The sequence below is a fragment of the Eucalyptus grandis genome, chromosome 7 (assembly GCF_016545825.1).
Source record: "Eucalyptus grandis isolate ANBG69807.140 chromosome 7, ASM1654582v1, whole genome shotgun sequence".
In the NCBI taxonomy this organism is placed as follows: Eukaryota; Viridiplantae; Streptophyta; class Magnoliopsida; order Myrtales; family Myrtaceae; genus Eucalyptus; species Eucalyptus grandis.
Window position 1 is genome coordinate 27,673,621 of NC_052618.1, and position 20,481 is coordinate 27,694,101.

At 40.5% G+C, this 20,481-nt stretch overlaps 3 protein-coding genes and 1 long non-coding RNA gene across 4 annotated transcripts; 2 read left to right on the plus strand and 2 right to left on the minus strand.

The window, feature by feature from the left end:
• Nucleotides 1–2,367: 2,367 nt before the first annotated feature.
• LOC104425982 lies at nt 2,368–6,384 on the minus strand. Its single transcript, XR_005552627.1, has 2 exons — nt 6,174–6,384; nt 2,368–2,757 (listed from the first exon to the last, which is right to left on the minus strand). It is a non-coding gene; the product is annotated as an uncharacterized LOC104425982 (long non-coding RNA).
• A 2,240-nt stretch (nt 6,385–8,624) lies between these two features.
• LOC104427716 (probable calcium-binding protein CML45) lies at nt 8,625–9,236 on the plus strand. The gene has a single exon (XM_010040763.2). The coding sequence runs from the start codon at nt 8,625–8,627 to the stop codon at nt 9,234–9,236; it is 612 nt and encodes a 203-aa protein (XP_010039065.2).
• A 3,253-nt stretch (nt 9,237–12,489) lies between these two features.
• LOC104425983 (photosynthetic NDH subunit of subcomplex B 4, chloroplastic) lies at nt 12,490–15,192 on the minus strand. Its single transcript, XM_018865341.2, is given in 7 exon segments — nt 12,490–12,674; nt 12,676–12,746; nt 13,344–13,415; nt 13,508–13,563; nt 13,663–13,822; nt 14,013–14,199; nt 15,023–15,192. Coding segments are annotated over 6 exon segments (495 nt in total). The 5' UTR covers nt 14,112–14,199; nt 15,023–15,192; the 3' UTR covers nt 12,490–12,637.
• Nucleotides 15,193–16,644: 1,452 nt separating this feature from the next.
• Nucleotides 16,645–17,259, plus strand: LOC104427717 (probable calcium-binding protein CML45). Its single transcript, XM_010040764.2, has one exon. The coding sequence runs from the start codon at nt 16,645–16,647 to the stop codon at nt 17,257–17,259; it is 615 nt and encodes a 204-aa protein (XP_010039066.2).
• Nucleotides 17,260–20,481: the final 3,222 nt, after the last annotated feature.

Here is a 20,481-nt window from a genome sequence, read left to right on the forward strand (position 1 = left end):
GGTGAATTTGTTAATCTAGGTATTATTTCGATGCAGACAGACACCCAATACACCAAAGGATTTCTCAATCGAGATTATATCTTGATTTTCTTTTCTTCTTCATGTATTTCTTGGGTTCTGCGATTAATCCCTGCTTGCTTGCCTTAAAAAAATGTCTCATTTACAGTAGGATTAGCACTCCGGCTAAGAGATGTCTGAATGGTTTTCGATTTGTGATTTACCTTGTGGACAGCGCTTGCTCATCAACGGAGTTATACCTCTCAAATGAGAAGGTCGACAAAGGAAAGAAAAGAAGAAGAAAAAAAAGAGAATCGACTGATACTGCGATAGAGCACTAGGAAAAACGACACTGCAATCTTATCTCCGAACTTTTGAATGACTTCGGGCTTCGAATTATTTGTTTTTTGAAGTCCAGTGAATGGTGGGGGAGGGATTCTGGATAGAAAAAGTATGGAGCGTTGTGCAGTGACAAACTAGGGAAGCACCCAAGAGAGGTTGCCCACTGGTTTTCCCCCAAAACCATGGGAACATCGAGTCTCCCTCTTATCCGAAGACAAAAGTCCAAGAAGCTTAGGCCATTTCTTTATTTTCTTTGTCGATGTCCCCTTCCGTTTTTCTTTCGTTTTCTTGTCCCCACGATCCTCAGTCTCCGCATTGCATTTATTATATATTGACAATAGAGGATCCGATCTATTTCTGCGTATAACATCGCACCAGATTGGCTTATTCTCAGCTAGAAATAATGAACTTTCTTCTCTTCCATCAACATTTTCCTTTCGACATTTTCAATCTTCAATTTTTTTTTTTTTTTTTTTTTTTGTATTCTTGTTAATTCTGAAAAAGAATCCGATTTGATCTGGTAAAATCAGAAACCGACCGCAAAGGGAGGCACCAAGTAGGCATGGACAAAGAATTAAAAGCTAAAAATGTACTCTTTCATTCATCATCAATGGTTATTACTTTGCTTCCTCAGCAATCTATATATGCATACCGATGTTGAAAGTATACCTCGCCAAAGAAAGTTAGTCCTAGACGAAGAAAAGATCTCCTCTTTAAAACCAGAGACTAGCAATAAAGCATGTATGCTTTTCAACGAGTTCCTCCTCAAGCTTGGTCATTTACCTTTCGCAATCGAACCGTAATAAGGTCACCACGCACATCCTCCGCGAGTCTGAAAGGTCCATCGTCACGAGGTTGATCAACGAAGAAGAAAGATCCACCAATTGTTTAGAGCGTAAGGACGCATGGCTTCACAGGTATTAGGGTGTGTTTGGGAAGGTTTTTAGGAAGTGTCTTTGGGAAAATGCAAAGGTCGTGTTTAGTAAATTGTATTGTAAAAGTCCATTGCGAAGTATCATTGAATAAAATATTATTTGAAAAACTTATATTTGCAAAAAACTTTTGTTATCAAGTAGAAAGAAAAAAGAAGAGTTGGTCGACCAAGGACAAGTAGTTGTTGGCGAGGAGCAATCGGTCTGGCAAAAGGTGGGTAGTCCAGGCCATCTGGCAAAGGTAGGCAGTTCGGCTAGGGTTGACTGACTTGTCGCGCCGCGACCTCCACCGTGGCCGTGTGATCTAGGTCGTGCGACCCTCCAATGAGGGTTGCGGCGACCAGATCGGCGACCAAATGGGTCATGTGAAGATCGCGACCTTCGTGGCGACCTTTGTGGCAACCTCATGATCTGGGCGCGTGGCTGCGGTGGAGGTCGCAACGGGTCGTGTGCCCCTTCGACAAGGATCACAATGACCACATCTAGTCGTGTGACCTCCTCTATAGCGACCTCACGATTTGGGTCGCGCGACCCTCGCCTGGGGGTCATGCGGCCCCAACAACCTCCATGCAGAAGTTGCAACATGGCAGGTGCGACCTTTGCTGTCGACCACTTATGGAGGAGAAGAAGATGAATAGTTAAGGCAAAATCAGAAAAATAAAAAATTAGCGAGGATAATTTGAAAAGATAAATTTTTTTATTCACCCCCTCAGCTCAGTATACTGAAAATGCTAAAAGCCCAAGGTAGCCCCCAACGGGCTTTTAGCCTTCTGAAGGCCGACATTTCCTAAATGGGGTTTAAATTTTTTTTACCAAACACCCTCAAATTGGCCCAAGGGGCTTTGGGTGTTCAAAGTGACTTCTAAAGGCAACTCCCAAATGGACCCTTAGTCGGATAAACATAAACCCTGTACAAAAAAGTCACCTAGATTACATCAAGCTCACAAGTCACACCAAATGCAGAAATGATTAGCCAATCCATCTACCAGGTTAGACCACGTGACGTTTTTATCAAAGAGGATATTCTTTCTGTTAAAACCGAAATTCACGAGCTTGGAGCACTGAACACTCATAGTATGATGCAAGCAGGGCAAAATAACAGTAACAATCGTATTTGATTGCATTTCAAAGAGAATGGCACTTTTCAAATACAATATATACACTGTGAGGAACTTTTACAAATAAAGGATTTGAATTCCATAATCTTCAAACTCCGGCATGCTGAACACATTGGAAACCCTGTTACAAAGTGTATAAAGGTTTGACCAGCAGTACGGATCAGTCACTGTATTCTGCATCCACCAGAATCTTGGTCCCAGCAAACATTGCCATAAGCAGACATTTTAGAAGATCCATGTCACGGTCTACAATCAGGACAATGAGCTTCAGTTACTGATCTTGATAGAGTGTCTATGCATTCGAGTGGATACTCGCACGTGCAACAGCGGAAAGTGAACGAATTGAAAATCAATCACTTCAGTCCAATCTGTAAACTCTAACATGACAAATCTGTTAGGAACGCAAATCTTTGAAGAGAAAGATAGAGAAGAAAACAAGCGAGTTTTTACAGGAAAACCCTTTCCAAAATCAAAAGGAAAAACCACAGTACTGTACCACGCAATCTCTCCACTGTCACTATCAGTACAGGTGTTACAAGCTTCCGCATTACAAAAGATATTGTCCCAATATACAGCAGGAGTCTAAGGCATATATCATTAGGATGGAAATTGCACATATGCCATTAGTAGTTATTAAAGTTCTATTATCTGCTTTAACATGAAAATGACATATATGCCATTAGCAGTAAAAGTTACATGCTTGAATAGTACTTTCTTCTACGAAAAAAAATAAAAATAGTACTTTCTTCTATCAGACTCCACAACTCTATCAAAAGCATACCTAAAACTCTAGAGACCTCTGTCTGATTTCCCTTTGATCGATTTAATGTTTGCCTACAATAACAAAACAATATGCAGACTTCAAAGAAATGACGCCTCTTCTCCACCAGAATACGCATGCGAAGAGTAAGAACTCGAAAAAATGCCCAAAAAGGCACTAAAAGCAGAAGCTTTTTCCTTTTTGATTTCTAAAAGTGGCCAAAATTTTAAACCTGATGACACATTTACTACATATTACTGCACATTGAAATATAAGTACAAGCAAATGGATGTGCAAAAATAACATAAGCTACATGTGGCACCACCTGGTAAGATCTTAAGAAATTCCAACAGCCAGCCTATGCATACATAAATGATCAAACATTGGCTGAATAAGTATCAAGAAAGAAGCTAGATGTACAAACCATGAATGCACTATATGTATTTGCATATACAGAGAATAGTGGACAACCAAGTACCAAAACTGCAAAGGTACAAAACTTTGAGCTACTGTCTGACGAAATAACAATGAAGATGGCTTAAATTTCCGAAATTAGCATCTCGCCTTTCATATGTCGTCGTTAATGTTCAGGTTTCTCCTTTCATTTAGTCCTTCTCATCATAACCTTGAGAAAAGGCTCAAATTAGGATAATTATGCTCAATTTCATCTTGCTGATCAATCCGATTCAAACAACTGAACTTTGTTTTCCAATGGGCTGGAAGGCCATCAAGAATAGTGGATTGAGGATTGCATTTTAAAATATTGTTTTCATACTGAGAGAACAGACAGGAAGCTCAGAATGGCTAAGACCAGTGGCACAAAAAAATGCTGCTAGAACAGGCATTTTACAAGGTCATGGCAATAGTTTAGTAATGGCGTTGAAACAGGAGACTATTGTTGGTTGGCTAACTTTGTAATACGAGGATTGCCAAGTAATTACGACAGCTGGAAACCCCTGAAATGCTCAACGCACTTATATCATTTTCATGTTGATCAGAGTAGCTATTACACCATTGAGCAGTGAAAACATGGAACTTCAGATAGAAATCAGATGTACATGCAACAAATAATGCGTGATAGTTATGATCTCTCAACCTCAGGTTAAAAGCCAGTGGTCAATTGACAGATGAATCAAACATCTTACATCATCTTCCATCAGGGTAATTACAATAGGACACTCATCACAGGAGGATTGCTGGAACTCTAGTAAATATTCACTGCTATTCTTCCTCTTATTTTTCCTCCCTTTTTTGATAATTAGAGTTACAAGTAAATTTCCACACAATTATAGCGAAAAAATCAAGAGATATCATACAGACTTTCGATCCTTTTCTAGTTAGCTAAGCATTTGTGGCCAACTTACCAGGAAGCAATGGGAATATACTAACCACAAAATCTTCAAACCTTTTACACTTAAGAGTAGAATTAGAAGCATAAAAAGAGAGAGAGAAGTACAAGTTCTGTGCAAATTAACTGACATTTAAAGTGAAATCATGTGCTGAAGCATGAAACAAAATTAGTCATGCACATTTGAATGTACAATCCCATGTATATGTTTTTACTTTTTGTCCAAAAAGTGCCTAGGCATAAAAAGATATAATGGAGACGCGATCCATGAAACTCCTAACCGCAAAACCTGGCAATTTTCCAACGTGCTCTTCCCTCACTGTATCTTAGAGGAAAGTCTTATTAATCCCAAGTGTAAGACAAAAATGATTTAAGGAACAGCATAAGTCTAGCCATAGAACCGACAAAAGCTACTCAATATCAAGAAATCTAGGTAGTATTTGATGATCTCATCCAACATGCATGAGAAAAGTAGAAACATAATTGCAAGGAGACTACGTAGCAGGTAAAGGAGCACTTTACCATACAAGGGAGAGGCTATTGCACTAAACATTTCAGTCTTCTTTTGGCCAAAAGTTCAAGGCCACTAATTAAAAGATGCAAAATCCAGGTGGCAATATGAGCAAACTGGTAATCCATACTGCACAAATTCCTTGAAAATTACTCTAAGTATGATACAAAAGTTTTACCCTCTTACCACAGTTTTAGGAAGAAAATAATGAATGGTGGAACCGTGTTCAATTTCATTGATCAAAACTTTGACACAGACATTCAAAATATTTTTATGTCCTTTGCATCATTTGAAGCTACGCTCAGCTTATGGATCCACCTCACCTCAATCTGAATACCCTCCCAGTACCATAAAACCACCTTCAAATTGACTGAAAAGTCATCATCATTTCAATTGAAGCTAAATGAACCATCGAACGATAATTAAAGACGAGATCCCGCCTTCAAGAAACTACACAAAACCAGCCCTTTCTACTTTCCCAGCCATAAAATACAAAGCATACCGCAACTACATAGAGCCTTCACTCTGCTCCAGACACAGACTAAAGACCACGTGACTTTCAAAAACCGGCGCCCCAAAATTATTTTCAATAAAGAGAACAGATATTCAGATTTTCTTATTATTGAAAATTACGTCATCGTACAGTGAGGATAAGTTTCAAAAGAGAATATGAAGTTAGTTCTATTTAGTGTCCAATCTACACATTTAGCATAGCTTCAGCTCCAATTACAACAAAATATTATGTGGAAGCACTTCATGAAATTTACTTCTATTAGTTTCGGGAGCAATCAAAAAAGTAGTAACGGGCATTTCCAATTGCAGGAGGAAAAAGAGGCGGCCAACAAAAGTATATTTCCTCATTTTCCACCGAATATGAAGACCCAAGACTGAACGACAACCGAAGTGGCCCTGAAGTTGCAGAACAGCACGCAACGCTAGTAAAGAAGTGTTCTTGATGAGTCTCTCTGTTTCATCTTTAATCAAGAACCTCCGGTAACTAAACAAGGCATCAAATTTACCCACAAATTTCACTCCGAGGATGACGAGAAACTTCCCCGAGAAGTCCGATCATCGTCAAACCGACGCTCCTCAAGCCACAACCCAAAATCTCCAAACACAGTCCCAGACAAGAAAAAAGACAGGAACTTTTATCGAATCCCTGTACCTTAGAGTAACGCACGAGGTGATCGCAATCGTGGCAGCCGACGAGCTTGCGGAACACGATGTTCCCGACGGCGTCCTTGACCTTCTCGGCCTCGTCCCAAGAGGAAGGAGGAGGTGTCGAGCGAGATAATGCTTGGCATTATCCAATAGAATCTCTCTCTCTCTGCCGTATCTCTCTTGCGACGGTGAAACGACACTGAGTCAAGGATAATTTGGACAGTATATTCCGACATCATCCAATTTCGTAAAATTTATCCAATATACCTCTCTACAACTAACATTTTTTCTTGGCGGGTATCCAAAAAAAGACATGGATATTAAAAATACAATTACATCAAGGGCTTAAAGTTTGGATTTTCATATTAATCGAAAATAATTAGGGATGAATATCGGTCTAGGATCAGCCATAAACAATCCAAGATTCCCAAGAGGATCGGGTCGGTTTTTGCTCTTAGGACCTCTGGATTCTGCACTTTATGAGTTGGTCTCGATTTCGAAAGTTTAAGGTTGGTTTCGAGTTGACTTTAAAATTGGATCGAACCGTTTATTCCTTGATTCTAAGCTCAATAGAGTCGGCCTTTAATTTAAAAAATTGAGGACTAACACCATATGAATTGATCATTGAATTAGATGTTGAATCAACCTTATCCAAACCATGCCCACTCTTAAAAATAATATCTTAACCCAAAAGGAAGACAGTAAAGCAGAGAAAAACAGTATGGTTCCTGCATGAGCGCGTTTATAGTCTTTCGAGGAATCCATCTCTCTAGAGCCTACACCTCTCGGATCACAAGGTAAAGGATCTCAACCGGGAAAGGAGAAACTTCCGAGCTCCCGTCCAAGCGGAGACAATGCCCTAAGTTTTTCAACGCCGTGACGCTTTCCATACGAGAATGTAAAAAAAGGACGTGACTAAGGGGGTGCAACTGGAATGGATATACCCAAAAATCGGATCGGTCTATCCGAAAAATAGGATCGGGAACTGGTTCTCGTTAAAACCTATCCAGGAACCAGTTCCGAGTGATTATCCACCCGAACACCAGTTCTCGGACCGATTTTGGAACTGATTTTATAAGTAGAGGTCTAAAATCTTTTTTTTTCCCTAATTTCTATTCTTACTCTTGCAATTACATAGTGTTTTTCCTTTTGGCTCTCTCAAACACGCACGGCACTCCTCCTACGTCATTCCTCTTCCTCACTTACTTCTCTCCTTCATTGGCTCATTCTCGCACCGTCTAACGGACGGATGGTGTATTCTTGTGTATCACGTGAATTGGCTTGCCTAATGTTTTTTTTTTTTTTTTATGAAGAGTTATGCTTGCATAAATGAGTAGCTTCATGTAATAGTTGTAAGAATAAGACTAATATTAGATCCATGTTTGTTGCTAATTCTTTGCCTTATGATTTTATTTATTATAATTAGCCTTGTGGATGAATCCTTAATTTTTCATTTAGTCAAAAAGTTCACATATTTATTTATTATAAATGCTTAATGTTTCAATACAAATTAAAAGAATTACGTCATTTTCTCGTGTATTAATATAAAATTCGAAGTTGTATAAAATATTGGGAGATTACAAAATAGATTCCAATGAAAACAAATTTGACCTTGGAATCGGATAGAAAAAATAAGATGGGTTGGGTACAGGATTCAATACAAATAAGGTCAGGTACATGGTCAAAAAAGGAGAACCGGTTATAATAGGGTCGAATATAGGTCCAGATTTAGACCCTCCTCACTCTGGACCCAATCACCCCTAGACGTGATTATGACGTGTTATGAGGAGTGACTTTTGAGTTAGCACGGCAGGTAATGTAACTTCCTGGGAAAGCAAAGCAGTCCTGTCGTATCCAGCAGTCCACCCTCAAGTCTTTGTCCGACACTCTTGTGAAGGCAAAGCCCCAGAAGAAAAACACCGGCAGACCGAAAAAGAATCTTCACTCCGTGGGGCATTGGCCTGCAATCGAAGCCAAATTCTACGGCAAAGACTCTTGCGTGATCCCACGGGCGCAGACAAATATGTTGACATCCTAAGTTCCACTTTTGGAACGAAACTACCGAGAGAATCGATGGCAACACAACCGGAAGACCAGCGCAGACGTGTTTTGCAAATTGACCTCGTAAAGTACCAGGAAACTCTGGTTGCTATCCTTAAAAAAAATAAACAAAGCACCTTGAATTGTGGGATACGGAAAAAATTGCAAAATTTCTCAGCTTTGTTGGAATCTTTGTGAAGGAGGAGGAACTCACCTTCTTCACAATTTCCATGCCAATCTGCCCGAGTCTTCCTTTTGGCTCACTACATATACTCGTAAATGTCGGTGTTCCAAGCGTGGCATCCCAAATTGAAGTCTATCTCTATTCTCCTTTCTTCTCTCTCTATAGGTTTTGCCCTTATCCTAATTGCCAAGTCTCCACGGGTTGTGCTCTCATCCTTATTGCCAAGTTACAATGGACAAAGCACTGAAAATAAAATCTATTATCGTCTTGTTCCTCGTTGCCATGATCATGGCACTAGTGCCACTAGACTTAATCATATCACTTCATGCCTTGTACTCGGACTTCAGACACTTAGTCGAGACCGTGTGCGATCTATATTCAATGGTGAGTATGTGTTTTGGTCACTGTAAGAACCGAAATGCAGAAGTTCCGACTCCTCAATCTCCCACCGCTCCAATCCGCGCGACTCGTGAAACAATGGACAGCATGGGGCTGTCCAGGCCGGAAGTGGAAACCCTGATTGCGAGGCTGGGGATCTTCAGGAACCCACGTGGCGACGACCATGATGAGGTTCAGGAGAGAATAGGGGTCCAGGAAATTGCAGCTCTTTTTGAGGAGGAAGGGCCGAGTCCGGAGGAAGTGAAGGAGGCATTCTATGTGTTTGATGGGAACTGTGATGGGTACATTGATGCTAGAGAGCTGGGTGATGCCTTCCAAAAGTTGGGCCTCGTACAGCTCTGCGAGGTCGATTGCAGGGGCTTGATTCAGGCCTTTGATGACAATGGGGATGGATTGATTGATTTCAGAGAGTTCAAAAAACTTGTGGAGAAAAGTTTCTCTTAACGATCAAACGGGACGTAGTGGCCCAAATGCCAGGAGGGTGATCTACTTCTGGTGAAGTAGCTCTTGGTATCTGAACAGTTCATGAACCACCCTCTACATTTTGATATATCTTTCTATATCCATTTCTATGTCACTATATACTATTCACGAAGGAGTTACCGTTATTTTTTATTTGTTATTTATTTTATTCCGAATTTTATTATTTCTTCCAACGGTTATCTTGGAGATTGTATCTGTTTAGACATGACTTCTTAATTCTTGGAACGTTGTGTCTATTCGAATATAATCTTATTTTTTGCTATTAAATGCTAAACGTGTCTATTCTTTCATATACAATTATTATTTCTAATTATTTCCCTTGAGAGATTTTGAAGAAATATTAAAATTACTATCTAGTATTTTCAATTGAAACTTTATTGTTTCATGGAGGAAATTTTTCAATGACTATAAGCAATGTTTTTTTTTTTTTTTTTTTTTGTGGTGAAAGTAAGAAATATATTGAGGATGGTCAAATTATACAAACAGTCGGCTTCAAAAACTTGCACTCAAGATGAACATGTTCATCATGAGTGAAAGGAAGCGAGGAAGAAGCCAAGCGGCAATCAAAAGAAGACCAAGAGCACCAGCGCAAAAGGACGGCCAAAACACCAAGAGGCATCAACATGTCTACCCAGACTGTGACCGATGCAAGGAGGAGAAGATAGCAGGGTCCAAATCCCAAGAACGTTGCAATCTTCTATTTCTAGGGGAGTCCTCCACATTCTTGAAGGTAAGAGCTTTATCTTGGATGACCTTAAGGAGATGCTTCTTCATACCCAATAAAGAAATTGGCTCACCCCTGAAAAGAGTATTGTTCCTATTCTTCCAAATGATTTGGCAAAGCGCACCAAAAAAAAAAAAAAAAAAAAAAACGGGCAATACATTTATAAAACTCCTTGTTTGAAAACAAGGTCATGACTCCAGTTGAACTATAAGCAATGTTATAGGGCAAATAATTCCTTAAGAAAATGATCTCATATATTAAAGTTCGACTTGATTATTTTATCCAATTCAAAGCAATATTTCTCAAAAGTTTTAGATTTCAAAAACTAAAAATCGATTTCGATAGGGTAGGTTTTACGTTATTAGGTTACAGTAATCGAATCTAGACCGACGTGGAACGTCCCACCCTATTTATTTCGGTGGAAATGAGCTTGCTTTAAGACAAATCCATTACCCCGAAAGAGAAGCTTTTCGGCCCAACCGCCACTTCGATTGCCAATCTGCCCAATGTACGAACTTTCTTTCTTAAAGTAAATAACCGGAAAAGATCCAAATTCAAGAACCGTTCCAATCCCGTGGGTGCCATAACCTGCATGAGCTGGAACGATTGACATCTACTAAACACGATTTAGCTTCTCGATCTAACAGCTGTCGCCGAAACAGAGGTCAACCCTGAAAAATTAAAGCTTTCCAATCGAGGGATTAATCAAGAATTTCATTCAAAGTATTGCATAGATGGAAGTGGCTGATCTTAAACAACACAATAATCACTGTCTCTTGTGCCACAATGTGACGAAAGTAAATGGTTTCTCTTGGCAATCATGGATCAGATCATAATTGATTCTCGACCTGAACCTCATCCTTGTCCAGATAAACAAATACCAAATCCAGAGATGGAACTAACAAACAAAAACAAAGCAGGGCTCAATGACAAAAAGAACACAAGCCCTGCTCATGGGAAAGACCATATGATGATAAAGATATTTATATTGACATCCTACAATTACTAAAGGTCAATCTTGGGCTGCTCATCTCACAGCAAACACCTCGATCTGAGAAGCATCCTTCAAACTATCATCCAGGGACTCTTGTCTTCAGTTCCACCCCGGTGACTGCTGTCTCCTCAGATCCACTCTTCTCTAAGCTAGTCATGACGATGTTTCCTGTCATAACAGCAGATCTCTCGGTATCTCGCCGCACCCGGCTAGCTTCACGAGTTCGGAATCATCCAAACCTTTTGCCGGACTGATGCTACATCCATCAGCCCCATACTTCGCCATTGCGTCTTTGAATTTCTTGATCTGTTAAATCATTGGGTTACAATTCATAAACAAGCTGATCCTTTGAGACTTTTAACCCGAGAAAGTCCATACAGGATTGTTTTCAGGTCCCTGCGATCTTCAGTCTCCACATTACATTTATCACATACTGACAATGATCTATTTCTGTGTATGACATCGGACCAGACTGGATGATTCTCAGCTAAAATTAATGAACTTTCTTCTTTTTCATCAACATTTTTCTTTCAACATTTTCAATCTTCAAAATTTTTTGTGTATTCTTGTTAATTCTGAAAAGAATCTGACTTGATCTGCTACAATCGGAACCGACCGCAAAGAGAGGCACCAAGTAGGCGTGGACAGAAAAATAAAAGCTAATATGGACTCTTTCATTCTCTATCAATGGTTAATACTTTGCTTCCTCAGCAATCTATATATGCATACCGATGTTGAAAGTATCACTCGCCAGAGAAAATTAGTACTGGATGGACAAAGGATCATCTCTTTGAAATTGGAGACTTAAGCAATAAAGCATATAGTTTTCAATGAGTACTTCCCCAAGCCTGGTCATTTACCTTTCGCAACTGAATGGTAGTAAGGTCACCACGCTCATGATCACATTTGCTTTAAAACTGGATAAAAGGCTAAAGGAAACTAGTCCTACCAGAAGAAGCCCGTCAACAACCCTCTGCTCAGCACCTTCGCAAGTGAGTCAAAATCACGGTGGTGTCAATGAAGCCTAGTTGCATGATTATTCTGTATGGTGCAATCTTCTTGATCATAAGCTGGACTAACATAGATTTCTTCATTCTGCCCAAGTTTAAAACTTTTGAGATTAGTTATGCTGTTGTGAATAATAGAAAATCACATCCAATACTGTTACTGGGAATATGATAATCTGCTGGTGTGTGAAGTGACAGTACCAGAGGAGTCAAGTAGCGCCGTGCAATTGAATTTCAGTGAAACTTCAATTGTTCATCAGATGTGGTTGCCGAAGCTTAGTTTACAGTCAGTCTCCGAGCCTCAAGTTAAAGCTCTGCCCTTCCTCGAAACTCAAGAAATTAGAACTTCTGTCCAGGCTTTTAGAGAATTGAACTTTCTTATCAATGTCGCTAGTTTAATTGTTGCCAGATGGTTGCTTGTAGATGTGCATATTATTCCATCTCACATCTTCCTCAGTCCCCATATCACGTTTTTTTAATCTGTTATCGTGCTGCTGATCGTGATCTTTGTAGTATACTCATTGACCATCCAAAGAGCAAACAATATATACAATGATATCTGCAAGGTGTGAATTTAAAAGGAATCGCTATGACTGGATTTGGAGTATGTCATGCTGGGAAACTCAGATTACAGCTCCTATATTCTTCCAGCTTCTTCCAGCTCTCGAAGCCCTTTTTTGTTCAAATTCCTCGATCAGCTCCTCACGCCATAGCTCTGCTCTGGTTGATTCTTCAATGTCTTCTTGCTGCATAGCACAAATTTCAGTAAGTAAAAATATTTCAATTGGCTCCTCGAATGAAGGGGACATCTAGATTGAACATGCGGTAACTTAAATACCGAATCTCAGATTGAAGACAACCGATCTTACTGCAGTTGCAGTAATGAAATCCAGGAACCCCCCAAAAGAAAGGCCAATTCTCTCTATCTTCCCTATTGACTCTTTCCCATACCGGAAATGCAAGCTCCTTCACTAATTGGTCATTATTCAGCAGGCAAATTATGCAAGAGAAACCAATGCTGTACTAGTCTAGGTAAAGATTGTTCTAATCTGGATTAGACTTTCACCAAAGATGATAATTAACTCTTCAATTGCCACTAGTCCTTTGCACTCCTGAGCCGAAGCTATTACCCTTGTGAATTGCAGACATAGTAACCTTTTCTTGATCACTCTGAGCATGTCTAATGTAAAGTTCATTTTTCAGCTTCCCACTTGTTCTCAGATGTAGAACATTGGAAAAAAGGAGGAGCCTTTTCCATTACCATATGAAGTAGGCGAGTGTTGCGCTAACAAAAACAAGAAAAAAGGTGATCAATCAAGATCAGTGGTCGAAGAGTACCGCACCTTTTCATAAACCCAGTGACCAGTACCATCTCCTCCATCTTTCCTGTATTCTTCCAAATCATAGTATGGATCCTAAAGAATTCTCTTGGACATCAGACGTGTATGTCCAAACTCACAGCATCAGAAAAGTGAAAATGAGAAGTTCTACTTATAGAGTATCTTACTTTTGTGGAGCCAAAGAACAAGCATCCCCAACAAGTGAACATGATGTAGAAAGTATCTACAAAATCAACGGCAAATAGGAAGGTATGTAGAAGTAAACAATGACATAAGATACAGATGAGTCGAACTTGAACTTGAATGACCTAGAAACACTCACAAACACTCTTCAGGGCTTTATCACTAAGGTGCCATATTGACTTGTTGGTAATGAATTCCCTCTGGCCTTCAGCCTGCTCGACTAGAACTGCCATCAGAGTCCAATCTGGGAAGGCATTCACTTTACAAAGAGAGGCCCTTTTGCTCCTCCTCATTTCAAGCTTCAAATTCAAGACCCACAACTACGTCAGAACAATGAAGAAATCTCCTAAATCTTGGTCGTCCAGATGGCCAGTCTCACTATAGTCGCTAACTTTAGTTCCCAGCTCAATCACTGCCAAACCGGAAACCCAGAAAATATCCGACAACTTTGGCATATAACTTCCAGATATCAAAAGGTAAACAACGTACCAGTCTTGAAGATGGGTTCATGTCCAATCTTCTCTTCAGGATGTGACCGTGAAGGTGCGTCGGATTGGCGATGATGAAGCTCCTTATTGCATCTGCCATTTTTTTGATGTTCCTTCTTGAATCCAGAATAGTGAAAATCCTATCGTTTCTATGGCCCCTTATGTCAAGCCTGGCACCTTATGATGTCCTGGAGAAAAATGGATAAGGAGACCATTTGCGTCCACCCTCCAAAACAGCACAGTAGTAACGGATGGATATATATCTGTTGTATCCGACAAATAAATTTTCCCAGTGGATTGAAGCTAAATGAACCGTCAAACAATAATTAAAGACGAGATCCTGCCTCCTACAAACTACACAAAACCAGCCCTTTTTACTTTCCCAGCCATAAAATACAAAGCATACCGTGACTGCATAAAGCCTTCGCTCTGCTCCAGACACATACTAAAGACCGCATGACTTTCAAAAACTGGTGCCCCAAAATTAGTCCCAATAAAGAGAACAGAATTTCAGAATTTCTTGCTACTGAAAATTTCGTCATTGTACAGTGAGTATAAGTTTCAAAAGAGAATATGAAGTTAGTTCTATTTAGTCTCCAATCTACAAATTTAACATACCTTCTGCTCCAATTACAATAAAAGAAAAAAAACTTGGAAGCACTTCATAAAATTTACATCTATTGGTTTAGCGAGTAATCAAAAAGTAGTAACGGCATTTCCAATTGCAGAGTGGCCCTGTAGTTGCAGTTGCTTCATTGAGCAGTTTTAGCTTCGAGAACAGCACGCAACGCGAGTAAAGAAGTGCTCTTGAGACGTCTCTCTGTTTCACCTTCAATCAAGAACCTCCGCTAACTAAACAAGGCATCGAATTTACCCAAAATATGATGACGACAAAGTTCCCCGCGAAGTCCAATCATCGTCAAACCGACGCAATCCTCAACCCACAACCCGAAATCTCCAAACATAGTCCCAGGCAAGAAAAAAGACAGGAACGTTATCGAATCCGGGTACCTTTTAGTAAGGCACGAGGTGATCGCAATCGTGGCAGAGGCACCTGGGGCAGCCGACGAGCTTGCGGAACGCGATGTTCCAGACGGCGTCGTTGACCTTCTCGGCCTCGTCCCAGCACTGCTGCTTCGCGCATTATCCAACAGAATCTCTCTCTCTCTCTCTCTCTCTACTCTACTATATCTCTCTCTTGAGACAGTGAAACGACAAGAGTCAAAGGATAATTTCGACAGTACATTACACTAACATCTTTTTTTTTTTGGTGACCTAGGACGACCCGCAGCCTCCCACGGACCACAGGTCAATCGCGCAATGGGGGCGTGGAGTTTCAAACCCCTCCCCTCCCGGATGAGGGGGTAGGGCGTGAATCAGCGCGTCCACCGCGGGATGGGTTACACTAACATTTTTTCTTGTCGGGTAGCCAAAAAAATACATAGATATTAAAAATCCAATCACATGGAGGGCTTAAAGTTTGGATTTTCATATTAATCGGAAATATTTAGAGGTGACATCAGTTTAGGGTCAATTCTAGACGACCCTGAACTAGCATAATATTTCCGGGAAATTGGGTTAATCCTTCATCCTAGGATTTCTAGATCCTACACTGTATAAGTTAGTCATCAATCTTGGGAGTTTAAGATTGATCTTTGGTTGACCTTGAAATTGGACCAGACAGTACAATCATTGATCCCAAGCTCAATAAGATCGGTTTTTATATAAAAAATCGGAGATTAACATTATACGAATTGGTCTTTAGTTAGGTGTTAGATCGGTCATACCCAGATCATGCTCCCTCCTAAAAATAATGTCATGACCCAAAAGAAGTACTGGACTCCGGCATCAGCGCATTTATAGTTTTTGGATGAATCCTTCTCTCTAGAGCCTGCATCTCTCGGACCACTAAGAATAAGGATCTCAACCATGAAAGGAGAAATTTCCGAGCTCTCCCGTCCAAGCGGAGATAAAGTCGTTTTTCAACGTCATGACGCTTTCGATACGAGAATGTAAAGAAAGAAATGGACGTGACTCTGATGCGTTATGACCGGTGAAGGATCACGGAAAGGCCTGCCCTTTGTGAGAAGTAACATTTGAGTGAGGACGACAGGTAACGAACTTCCTAGAAAAACAAAGCAGACCTATCGAAGCCAAATTCTGCAGCAAAGACCCTTGCGTGTTCCCACGCGCGCAGGCAAAGACGATGCTCCCATCCCAAGTGTCACTTTCAAAGATACTAACCGAGAAAATTGATGGCGATCGACCCCGGAAGACCAGCGCAACGCGTTTCGCAATTTCTGCCTCGTAAAATACCAGGAAACTGTCACCAGGGACAAGAATAGAGGGAGCACATTGGGTTGTACGACAGCGAGGTACTTTCAAAAGATTTCTCAGCTTTGTAGGAGTCTCTCTGTGAAGAGGGGGAAACCACAATTTCTTCCCAATTTCCATGACCAATCTCGAATCTCTCTTGGCTCACTACATAAACTTGTAGCTGTCGGTGTTCCAATCGTGGCATCCCAAATTGAAGTCTATCTTTATTCTTCTTTCTTCTGTCTCTACAGGTTTTGCCCATATCCTAATTGCCAGGTCTCTACAGGTTGTGCTCTCGTCCTTATTGCCAAGTGACAATGGACAAAGCACTGCAAATAAAATCCATTATTGTCTTCTCCCTCATTGCCATGATCGTAGCACTAGTGCCACTACACTTGATCATATCACTTCATGCCTTGTACTCCGACTTCAGACACTTAGTCGAGACTGTGTATGATGTATATTCAATGGTGAGCAAGTGTTTTGGTCACTGTAAGAACCGAAATGCAGAACTTCCGACTCCTCAATCTCCCACCGCTCCAATCCGTGCGATTCATGAAACAGTGGAGGACAGCATGGAGCTGTCAAGGCCAGAAGTGGAAACCGTGATGGCAAAGCTGGGGATCTTCAGGAACCCAAGTGGCGACGACCATGATGAGGTTCAAGAGAGAATAGGGGTCAGGGAAATCGCAGCTCTTTTTGAGGAGGAAGGGCCAAGTCTGGAGGAAGTGAAGGAGGCGTTCTATGTGTTTGATGGGAACTGTGATGGGTACATAGATGCTGGAGAGCTGGGTGATGTCCTCCATAAGTTGGGCCTTGTACAGCTCTGTGAGGTCGATTGCAGGAGCTTGATTCAGGCCTTTGATGACAATGGGGATGGATTGATTGATTTCAGAGAGTTCAAAAAACTTGTAGAGAAAAGCTTCTCTTAATGATCATACAGGAGGAAGATGGCCCAAATGCCAGCAGGGTGATCTCTTTCTGGTGAAGTAGCTCTTTGGTCACTAAATAGTTCATGAACCACCCCTTTACATTTCGATATATTTTTCTATATCCATATCTATGTTACTTTGTAGTACCTCAGCTGGACTTACTAATCATGTGGAGGTGTTTGATGACGAAAAAATTAAATCTATTCATGGATTTAAGGGTTTTCACTTCTGTTTCATGTCTATGTAATTTTACAAATAGCCGATCTGTCAAACCAAAAAATACTTTAAGTTGTGTTTGGTCGTCTCAATCATTAGGATATGATTTGATAGAATATGATATGAAATTCAAGAATTTTGTTGTATCATATTTACTACTTGGTGAATCGCAATTATAAAGTCGGAAAGTTTCATATTCTAAAAATGTATATCGTTTGGTAGGAATTACATATCCATGAACATAAACAAAAAAACAAAAACAAAAAAGCACAAACTGATGTGGTAAGAATCTTTCAAGATTCATTGCTAAAGAAACCACAAATGTACAAATGAAGACAACCTCCAGTAATGAATCCATTGTATGATCTAAAACATAAGTAACTCATTGCAATATTGCAGGGCCATTGGTTCGACTACAAATGGGCTACAATGACATCAATGAGGTAGAGTGCCAAATTTAATAGCGAGAAAGAATAATCATTCACCTTTACGATTTAAAAAAGTATGGTTATTATGGAAAGCGAGCGATCAAATAATAAAAATAAATAGAATAAGAAAATAAATCGGACATCAAATTTATGTGATTCTATTGTAGTGACCTCTATCCATGAAAAGAGCAGTGAAGAATTTCACAGTAAATCAAACGATACGACGAAAATTATATACTTGAGTAACTCAAACACTCTCAGTCTTCACAAACCCCAATTACAACCCAATTATACCTTAATAATGCACGTAGTATTTAGTCCGGAAATTTCTCGTGAAATAATTTTAGTATACACAAATTCTAACCATAAGAATTATCGAATATAATTGCACGAATGAAATCAAGCACTCTCGCTTGGAGACGGCACCTCAATATTTCTTCGTGATCAATTGCGTAGCAACCCACAAATAATATATATTTATACTCGTATTTCGGGGCAACGTATCCTTAGAGATAACTCGGGCGTCCTGATAAGGAAAACCAAATCCAAGTGGGATTCAGTCAAACCAAAAAGTCCAACTGCCTTTCCTTCCGCGCGACTTCCTCCGATGTCAAGAAATCACTTACATCAATATTCGGTCAACCCATAGTCCAATTGGGCTTCCCACTTTTGACTTCTTTGGCCGACTGCACTAATAGGGAAATATATTTATGTTTTTTTTTTTTTTTTTTTTTTTGACCCGAGAACCCGCATAACCGACAAAAAAAATAAACCCCTGGGAGGCACGTAGGAAACCACCACCCATGCACCCTGGGTAAGTCACCAAATTATCTGTCTGGAGCTTCGAACAACCCCGTTCAAGCCCTTTAGGGACAACCTTTTAGCAGCAAACCACTCAGTCCTTTAGTTCAGAGCCTAGAGACACTCAGAGATGCCAGGATGGAAACGTTTCTAACCTACCCAAGCTGCATTTCTTGAAGGATCCTACCAGGCTGGAGAAGAAGAGAGAGTTTAGAAAGCCATGGAGAGATTTTTACAAAGCACACACTTTACTTCAGGGGACTCTGCCCAAAACATTACACCCTCCTTGCCTTATATAGGCAATAAGAGGTCACAAAGACACACAGGGACCTAGCTCACGGGTCCGGGAACAACAGGGGCACCGAAAGGGAATTATTTGCACACTATGAACAAAACCGTACGTGAACAGACATTCCCTAGCCTAGTGCTACAAGAAAAAGTGAACAAAGTGGTTTGCTACAAGTGAAAATGTACGGACTTAACGGTCTCGTCCGTCACGAGCATTGTAGCTACACACTGAGTCATCCGAGCTGCCTCCTAGGAGATGTGCTTCATACTTCTGTTCAAGGGCTTCAAGGTCTTCTGGTGAGAGGATCTGGTTCAATCTTTGTGATGAGGATGCTTGTTCATGAGCCCAATGTGATGCTTCTTCTTCAGCCCAGTTTGTATTTTCATCTTCCTGAAGGTTAGGAATTCTTGGCTGGGGCCAATTGGATGGCTCTGCATAGAAAGATGTGTCCATGCTTTGGAATTGTTCGTAGGGATCCTGGGACAGAGGTCCTCCAAAGCGTGCATAGGGGTCTTGAGTGGACTGGACGATGTCATCTTCGCTTGTCATTTCAGGCTCTTGGGACGATGAGGCTTGTCTGTATTGTTCGAGTGCTTCCTTAGCTTCTGGTGCTAGGTCATAATGATCCCACGTAGTGGGTGCATTATTCCATATTTCTTCTGGAATGGTCTTGTTTTCCCGGCACAGATTCTTTGGAGTTCTCGATATTCATTTTCGCAGTCGAACGGATCTAGGATAAGATCTCGTAAATCCGAGCTTCTCGATTGTTCAAGTTAGGTTTATAGGATGTGGTTCCTATTTCTAGTGGTGCATCGAGAATACTGCCATTATTTCGCAGAAAATTCCAAGGACGTCGAAAAACAGGATGGTGTGGACTTCGGGGTTTGGCGTTGTCGATCTCAGTTCTCTTTCTAAGTCTTGTTTCCAACATGTAGGATGATAGAACCAATTTAGAAATTCTAAAAGATTTCTATCACATTCCTTTTCAACGTTTCTTCCAAGCAGGAATATCCTTGTGAGGTTAGCAACGAATCTTCGGGTTGGGATTTCAAAAGCTATTAGATACTTATTGGTTAAGTACCATAATAACATTTTGAGCTGTTCAGGGAAATCATCTTCCTTCCAGATAAGAGGATGAATGAATGGATAATTAATATTTAACCCGAAAGGATAAAGAATCGAACCTCCATTGAATCTAAATAGGTCCGTGTGGCTTTGCCACATGAGGTTCTCCGTGTTCTTAGCAAGGTCGTCGCTCGATTTGCTGAATAATCTCCTGGGATATTTCCAGCTCGCGAATCTTTGATGTTCTCAATCTTGTATTTTACTCCATGGTTGAGCATATGGAAAGCAGGCCGTTTGATGTACATGTTGATCTCGGGCTGGTGCCTTTGGCCTTGATAAGAAGTCAGCAAGTACATTCTTCTTTCTAGGAATATGCTTTGTTTCAAAGGAGTATTTTGAAAACCATTTAGCCCATCTAAGCAA